The sequence below is a fragment of the Helobdella robusta genome (genome assembly GCF_000326865.2).
Source record: "Helobdella robusta unplaced genomic scaffold HELROscaffold_55, whole genome shotgun sequence".
Classification (NCBI taxonomy): Eukaryota; Metazoa; Annelida; class Clitellata; order Rhynchobdellida; family Glossiphoniidae; genus Helobdella; species Helobdella robusta.
In genome coordinates, this window is record NW_008705295.1 from 1199735 (window position 1) to 1209263 (window position 9529).

The window sequence follows — 9529 nt, forward strand, 5'->3', positions numbered from 1 at the left end:
ACAATGATCGCGCCTGCTATATACGCTTCTCGAACGTATATACTTACGCGCGTCTGTGCATGCATGTGTGTATATATTGAGATTGAACATGCGTGTGGAGAGACTGGGGCTGGCAAGTAGAGAAACTAAACATTATCCTAGCAATGCAGAGGATGTTTTATATGAGATAGTGCATATGTTAGTCTGTTAAAAAGAGGTTTCCATACAATCGTATAAGCGCGCGTATGGTGCTTCGATAAATGTATAGGAATAATAATTGAATTTTACGATGTTGACGCTGGATAATAAATTTAACATTTAAATATATGAAAAATTGTATTCATGTAAATTAATATTAACAATCGTGAAGTTAGACCGCTGTAAAATTTGGATAGAAAGAGAATTAAGATCGGAGTTTGAAGGAGAGAGGCAGTGGCATGTTCTACGTTTGCTGGGAAGGCATCGTAGCCCCATCCCGTTCTAATTTATTTCATTATTTTCAAATGCATTCTGAATTATACGTTTTGTTTTTAACTTTTGATAAAAATTTAGAAAAGTTGATTCAGTTTTGCCACATGGATAATTGTAAAAGTACGTATTAAATTTAAAATCTTGAATGATATGACTCGATTGTACACCCGAAACAAATCACGTTCACTGTTCCTTCTTAACACAAAAACTTATAAATAACGTTGGATTAAAAATGCATAAAAAGTATAAAAATCTGCCAACTTATCAACAATCATTAATTTTGTTTTGAAATTAAACTATCGTCAAATTATCAAAATGGAAGACGCAGAATCAGTTGTTCAAACAGTCGAAATTATAAAAAGACCGGGACAAAGTTTGGGATTTTACATTCGTGAAGGTAACGGAAGAGACAGGTGGGACGGAGTGTTCATTTCCAGGCTAGCTGCTGGAAGTGTTGCTGAACAAAACGGACTTTTAAAAATTGGGGATGAAATATTGTCGGTGAACGGCGCTGTCGTTAACAGAAAACGACTCGAAGATGTGGTGATATCTATGTCTATTCCTAAGAGATTAGTTTTGGTGGTCAGGAGAAATCCCAATGCAGCCGCTCAACTTGGAGATTCAGCTTCACTGGGGTCCAGTGGTGGACAATCAGGAATTGATGAAGAACAGCCCCCTCCTGTGGTGGTTGTGAAATGTCCGAGACCAGCCCAATCTTACCCTAGCTCCAGTCTAGGCCACCAAATGATGATGACACTTCCTGGAGGTCACATGTCCAAATCACCAGGCTCTGATCAGTATCAGTATCAAGACTTTTACATCGGAGACCAACAACGTTTTGCATACTCGTCGTCACCAGCCGGCATGCAGAAAAGAACGGACGACTATTGGGGAAGTCTCGGTAAGATGGGAAACAGCGGTGGCGCGTTGATGATTCAAACTCAGCAACAGGGGTTCATGGGAGGTGACGATTCAGGCGATAGCGGTCTTTCAAGCGATAATTCGGGATTTTTTAGACAAATAGATTCATCAAGCGGACCTTCCGCCAGCACCAGCTTATCAAAAACTGGATCTGGGCAGTCGAAAGAAGAACCACAACCATCCGGGACGCAGGTCATAAGTTTTAGACATGATGATGATTTTGGCGATGACATCATGACAAGTGGTTCAGCTGTAAGCCCAAATCAACTGTTACAAACGCAACAATTTCATCAACAACTTCAATTGCAACAAAAACAACAACAACAGCAACAACAAATATCTTGCCGACCTAGTTCTTTTAGTACAACATCTGCGAACACGTTGAGCAGTTGTAGGGCACCATCCATAGAGCGATCGTCAACCGGTTATTCGAGAACCAATCCATTAGCACCAGGCTACCAGCACAGAAGCTGCTCAGCCAGGCCGGATTACTCGTCAGATTCAGACACTTACACATTTGACCATGCAGCATCTCGACAGAAACTTCGAGCGTATCCCACCAATCCTGCATCTGATTTCTATCCAGAAAATCCTCCCACATCCCTCGACTGGCCCTCCCATTACAATCCACGTTGGCACTTCAGTCCAGGCGAGTATGCCACGTTGGACAGGAGGTTTTCATATTCAACTGCTGCCGAGCAACAATTGACTCAGAAACAAAAATGGGAGGCTCTCGATTCGGCAACCGTTGCGTGGAACCAAAGAATTAGAGAAAGACAGACCAGGGAAGGTAGGTATGTGGCTCAAATCGGAGGAGGGGGTAATGAAAAAATAATTCCAGGTTGTTTCAACCAAGAAGTTCAGCCGGGAGGAGCTAGTAGTAGTCTCAACTCCCTGCTTAGGCAGTTTGATACATTTTCATTAGAACAGAATAAGTCTCCCTATCTGTCAGGTTATCAATCTTCATTTCATTCTCTATTTGAATGTATCAATGTTCACGCTGCTTTCATTCATATTTCTCCTATCTATATTTTTTGCATGTAAGCGTTTACAAATATTATTTGTAATTCACACGCACGCACACGCACACGCACACACACACACACACACATAAATATGTACATTACACATCTCTTCATGTACCAATTTAGCTGCATGTTCGTGTATTAAAATGGTTATTTTCTCGACAGAGTTTAAATAACACACCAGCCGACTATTTCTTATGCCCCTGTCCTCGTTACTTTGTACTCAGCTTGAAATCAATAGAGGGAAACGTAGAAGACTGCACCAGTTAATATCGATCTGTTATATTTCTATAAATTTGTAAATCATTTATGATTGCATCGATCCTACCATCCTTATCACGTGATGGCGCAATAAAAATGCACCGACATTAACATCGCGCTTTGTGAGAAGCTCTTGGAATCCAGCATTGCCGTTGAATGAGTGCAGTAGAATGGGATGGTTGGAGAAAGCCATGATAGTTTTGCAATTTACTAAACATCTTTTGATTCAATCTGAAAATTTAATTTTTTTCTACGCATATTTAAAGTAAACTTTAATCTAAACATTATCAAACTAGTATTGTAACATCTTTAAGCTTCAAATTTTTATACAAAACATCTGAATTCTTTAGGATAACAAATTAAAAAATACTAAAATATAATATGTAGATACGTTATTTCGTGTCTACATCGCACGTAAGAGCGTATCCTTTATAAAACTCCTATTACGCTTAATTCATTTGTATTCATCTATGGCGGTAATGCCGTTTGACTTACATAAAATCCACCGATGCGGGCATATTTCTCGTTAAGGTTTCCACCACCCGCTAAAAACTTGATAGGACTATTAAATGAAGATACACCCATCGGCTATCAGTTTACTATTCCATTCTTTCCGTGCGCAGACAATTGTAGATGATGAACTATCAGAAAATGCTGACTGGCTGTCTATCAATCAATTTCTTACACCTCTATGAACAATTTTCCTTTAGAATTTGTAAAATTTTATCTAACTTTTTCTTTCATCTCTTTCTCTTGCGCGCTAAAACTATTTTAGAAAACAGGTTTAAATTATATTAGTTACAATTTCAGATGTTTCATTTATGAATTTTGAGTTTCAGCTGAAACGTATTTTTATTATCATATACGTTATTTGAGTGCGTGCCAACGTCTTTTGCATTGCTCGCAACGTCAGATGGCCAGAGTATGTGAGGTTGATGTTCTTAAGAGCGCAGAATGCAAAATATTTTTTCTATATTTGACTGCAGCCGTTGGCTAAAATGTTGTGACGCAAATATGTGTAGGATTCGAGAAATGTAAAAGATTTTATCCCGAAGGCCTTTTTGTTTGGTGCATGCACACAGAAACAGATGATATCCAGTCTGTTTTATCAAACTGTAGATGTACTCTGCTAGACACGTAATGGAAATTTATTCAATTATTTGATATCCTAATATGTTGACACCAGATTTTGGCATATTAACATTTTTTATTACATAAGGCAAATTAGAAGTTGTTCATCAACTTTAGTTATAACATATTTGCGATGATTCAAATTTCTTGTCCACTTTTAAGCTAAAACGCAGCTGCTTGCCACACGGACAACGTTAAATTACAAGAGATTTTGATTACCCAGCAGATCAATCAATCGCCCACCATGCAGTCATTTCTTTCATTACTACCATCGACAGTTTCATAGAACGTTCAACTGTCGTTTTTATTTTAATATGAAGTTATTTTGCAATGTGTTTAAATAATTTCGTTCTATTTTTCTTTTTTAGATATAAAAGTGTTATAAAAATTTTAGTGTCAACAAAATATTGATGATAATTTGTACACAATCACTTATAAAAAAAATAAATAGATGACATCAAGTTAAATAAATTTGAAAATTTACAAAACTTCATTTAGATGATTTGACGAGTTTGTATTCGAGCGGCGGTGGAGGAGTTTCATCTGATAAGGAAACTTACACACTGGGCAGGCAGATGTCGTTGAACTATCCGTACAGTGTAATAGGCGGCAAAAGTCCGTCGTCCTCACAAATTGATGTCAACAGAATGAACACAGCATCTACCTCAAACTCGCGCAGACGCGTCACAAGGAAGTTAAGTAGCACAGGCGATTGTGAGTACGCGGAAGTCGTCGAAGAAGAATCGTCGTCACCTCATCCGATGCAGATCAACTTGGCAGCTGCTCGCTTGGCCACATCAGGCGCTGGTTCGTTTTTATAAAAGTATCCTGTCCGTTCAATATTATAATATTTTTTGTAAAATTCAAACAAATATTAAAATATTAAATTGAGGAAACGAATTTTGAAATTTAGGTGTAGCTCTGCAGCCACCCCAGCTGGGCACCGTCTCAGGATCGTCTTCATCATCCTCCACTAGTTCTCACCAATCGAGAACGTTAACAAGAAACCCAAGCATGTCCAGCACGGCTCAAAGCGTTGGAGAATCGGCCCCGAAAAATCTAATTAAAACACCGCTGCACATTCGCAAGGAAGCGTTTAAAACTTATCAGTCAATCTTGCCCCAGCAACAATCGAAATCTGATCTCGAGGAACCGGCCCAACCGCTGGACGGCTGCCTGGTGTGTCACGTCTTCTGTGGTCACGGTCTGGTATCAAACAGAGCAGTACTGCAAGATTTGTACTGCGTCGTCGAGTTGGACTCTCTTGGATGCGCTCGCACAACCGTGCACACGGGAGCTATGAATTTCGACTGGGACGATCGATTTGAAATGGATTTGAACTCTGCACGTTATTTATCTTTTTCCGTTTATTCATACGACCCAAGTCAAGGTGCCAGGCATCGGTTGGTTTATGGAGGCTCAGTTCATTTGGCAGCGTTATTCCATAAAGCCACGCAACAGAACAGCCAGCAACAGCAGCATAATCGTCTAGCTCTGCAGTTGCAACCTCGAGGAACTCTGTACATCGAACTTCTCTATCAAACCATAGAAATTCTTTACCGCAGGACACCATCCCTACATTTAAATTCACTTTTTGGTACGGAGCTAGCGACTGTTGTGGAACGAGAAAAAAGTGGTCGAAACATTCCCATGCTGCTGGTAAGATGCGTTGAAGAGATCGAGAAGAGAGGTCTCGATCAGGTCGGCATATACCGTCTGTGTGGCTCGGCTAGGAGAAAGCAGCAGCTGAGAGAAGAGCTCGAAAAAAATCCAATGCATATCGATCTGTCGCCATCTGTCGTTGGAGACATCAACGTTGTTACAGGTTTGCTCATGTTTTTCCATTTAATTTTCATAACCTATTTTACTTTATTATTATCTCTGTTGTTACGTAAAAATCAAATGCATTTTATATACTAAGTATCGTGTGTCAATTTGTGTAATTTTATGAACAAAATCAACTGATCATATTATTATTGAATATTCTTAAACTCACAAACTCCCATGTAGAGCGCGCATACTATCCGAGCACAAACCAAACAACGAGAATTTCTTCTCATCATCTACATGCAGAGGCGTCCGAGCAATAAAATAAAATGACAGTCACATTCGCGATTTAAGGTCCTAACCCTTCGTAATAAAAACTGCAATTGAAGTTTAGTAAAATTGGCGCTATATAAATAAAACTTTTAATTTTATTCTATGGAAGACGTCATCATCGTTGTATAATATTGATTCAAAGCAGTACGCTAGTATTTGAAGGCAAAAGTAGGCAAATAATTTTGAAGACTTATAATGAGTGAATTCTGAGTAATTCTGACTAAATCTCTCGTCGCCATTCAGAAGTAATGAGCGGCCAAGGAACAAAACAAAGTTGTACAGATAATTGAAAATAGCAGTATCAAACTGGCTACATGGCAATAAAGAACGTTTCAATTACATTTTTTGTCCTGCATTTTTCTGTTACATCCAGCATAGCATATTTCTTCTCGCTGTAAGTCCTAACAACACGTCGTCCCCGCTAAAACTCCTTCCAGCTCTTAAAATATATTTATTGCTGTTGTTAATAGCACCCGTCAGCAGCGGACGTTTGCTTCTACTATAAAAATTATTTAGCGCTCAACATGAACGCAAGTAATCAAGATTGCAATTGCTTTTGAGTTCTAACGCGTGTTTCTGCTTGACTGTATGCATTTCGTTTTCAAAACATCCATATTTGTGGTTTTTGAACAACATTGAAATGATAGGAAGCTACCCACGCATGATGAAAATTCTGACAAAGTAACAACAAACGATTTATAGTTTAAATAAACATATAAAACAAGGCAAGTTTCAATTTTTTGTCTCAATATTGCAGTAGGTGCAAGTAGAGTTATTTAGCAGCACGTACATTTGAACAGAAATCATTGAGTAAACCCGCGCATTTCTTAATTCCCAGAATCATATATTCTCCTTCTTCTCATTCCTCTTGCTTTATTTTAATTCAATTTTTACGGCGTTTTTGACTTTTTTGGGACTCAACTTGCGGCAAAAAGAAGGAAGAAAAACACTTTGGTGAAAAAATAAAATTGCAGAAAGCGCAATAAATAATGCAGTCAATATTTTATTAGCTTTCAAATTTTGGTGCTAAAAATAATGTTTGTATGCCGAGCGGATATTTCAGCCATTTTTCAATTTAAAAAATCCAATATGTTTATTTCAAAATATATCAAATAAAAGAAATAGATGGATGGCTGTAACTCTCTTGAAGAACATTAGAAGAACTCGAAAAGCCATAAAAACAATAACCTTGCAAGCCTCTCTGATGGTCATGAGCACAAAAAATTATTATCTATGGACTGAAAAATAAATTATACGTTGAGAAGATCTGAGCAGCAAACAACATCAATAAACCTCATACATTAAACTTATAACAGTTCATTGTGTGGTTTACAGTATAAAAAATGAACAGCAGTTCACTGAAGTGTACAAACAAAATTAAAGAAAATAAAATAAATTTGTGATTGCTATGAAAATTAATCATAAAAAGCTAAATCCTCTAAAAAATTGACCTTTAATGAAACGTTATCCCATGAGTTAATAGTATCACTACTATTAATAATAAGTAATGTAATTAGCGTGATTATACTAATTAAACTTTAACTCTGCCCTTCAGTAATTTTGAAAGATTTTGTTCGAGAGCTGCCAGAACCATTATGTCCATCTTCGCTGTATGAGGCACTGGCCCAAGAAAGTACACGCGAGTCGACGAACAATGCTCAACTCATGATGACCATCATGGAATGCTGCCCTAAGATCAATCAGGTCTGTTGCTTGTTCCTTTGTTTGTCCGTTTGTTTGTCCGTTCTTCCATGTTCATTTATTTACTCGTTTGTTTGTCCGCGTCCGTTTGTTTTCCCATGTCCCTAAGTTTGTATTTTTGTTTTTCATTCTTTATTTCACATGTTATTTTTAAAAACGTTTATTATTTTTATTATAACTATGTTATTATTATTATTTGTTCTTTTACTCTGGTGAGTAAGATGGTGATGATGTTGATGACGATTCTAGTGATGATGATGATAAATATAGATATGAGGATAGGTGAAGATGTAATATAATGTTGAGGGCATTCACGCCAACACCTAAGATGATGACGACGACGATGATGATGATGATGACGATGCTGATAATGATGAAGATGATAATGGAGACGATGATGAACATGGTGGTAACGATAATGAAGGATATAACATGAGAAACTCCATATAACATGATCTTTTTTGGAAAAAAAAACTCGATTCAAGTATTGATAATGATATCATCTCAGTGCTTACAACAATTTTTTTCACTTCTGTGATGGCGATGATGATGATGGAACTAGAAAAAGTGTGTTTATTTATTCTTTTGGATTTTCAAAAATTTTGTATCAATTTCTTCGCCTGATTCTTTTTTTCTTTTCCTCGCCACCTCTCTCTTTCAATTACACGCTCGGCTAGCCATCCATCCATCATTCTCATTTCTTAAGCCAAGTCGCATGCGAAAACAAATTTTATTATTATTATTATCATTATTATTATTATTATTATTTCAATAATATTGTTATTATTTTTTTTTCTTTCCTTCTTTTTCTTCTTCCTTTTTTCATTTTATTCCTAACATATTATTATAACCCAGTTGATGATGTTTTTACGAAGATCTCGTAAACACGCACACACACACGGACACACACACACCGCAACAAACACACGCACACACACACACCTAAAAACGTCCACACAAAAGCATAAACATACCCACAAGCCAACAAAAACAAATAAACAAATACCTGAACGGAATTAGTTTGTGGACGCCATGAATAAGTGCATCCGTGTTAAACCGGCTTACAAACAAGAAAAGGACATATTTAATCTAAATTATTTACATTTATACGCTAATATTCAAGTGTTATATATGTATGTGTGTGTTTTTTTGTCTGTGTTTGTGTGTGTGTACGCGTGTGTAACAGCGTAAATCTATATATCACTCGTGTATATCTATATACATCGGATAGATATCGCGTACTTATGTGGAGGGCTGTTTCTTTGAATAAATGGAGCTGGCATTATTAATTCCAGTGAAGAAAAGAAAAAAAAACATAGCATAGAGAAGGATTAAACCTATGTATGTGTGAGCAGAGTGTAGACATGTACTTAGTCTAATATAATCATTTGGTACCCACACTTATCTCTCCACATAAATCTGCATCATTGTACTTAAATACAGGCAGAGATAGGTAAAATCATTAAAGTGTATTTTTATCAACAAACGATTTTTTTGATATTTATAATTGGTTTTACCATTTACACAAACACAAACACACACGCGCACGCATACACATACATACACTGTATGCGCGTGCACTCAGTGCGTACACTTGCAATCATATTGCTTGCATACGTTTTGTGCACCTATTGCTCCGTACGTACGATCAATAAACATCTCATGCATTGTATATACAAATACTAGAATGTATGTATATATGTATGTATGTATGTATGTATGTATGTATGTATGTATGTATGTATGTATGTATGTATGTGTGTATGTATGCATGTATGTGTATATTTATGTATGTGTATGTGTGTACGTTTGTTGGATGTGCGTATGTAGTGTGTGTTTGCATTTTATGTTTGTATACTATACAAAAATATGAATATATATGTATACATATACGTTTCTAGTTTTTTTCCATTTTTAAAGATTGCATCATTAAATGAAGG

At 36.8% G+C, this 9529-nt stretch overlaps 2 protein-coding genes across 2 annotated transcripts; both read left to right on the forward strand.

Annotated features, from left to right (window-relative positions):
- Positions 1 to 825: 825 nt before the first annotated feature.
- HELRODRAFT_127964 (hypothetical protein) lies at positions 826 to 1005 on the forward strand (the record flags this gene model as incomplete). The annotated part of the gene is made up of 1 exon (XM_009028459.1): positions 826 to 1005. A coding segment is annotated over one exon (180 nt), but the record flags the coding sequence as incomplete, so codon positions are not given.
- A 4112-nt stretch (positions 1006 to 5117) lies between these two features.
- On the forward strand, positions 5118 to 7697 carry HELRODRAFT_86947 (hypothetical protein; the record flags this gene model as incomplete). Its single annotated transcript, XM_009028349.1, has 2 exons — positions 5118 to 5613; positions 7444 to 7697. 2 exons carry the CDS (start codon positions 5118 to 5120, stop codon positions 7695 to 7697), a joined length of 750 nt encoding a protein of 249 aa, XP_009026597.1.
- Between the last annotated feature and the right edge of the window lie 1832 nt (positions 7698 to 9529).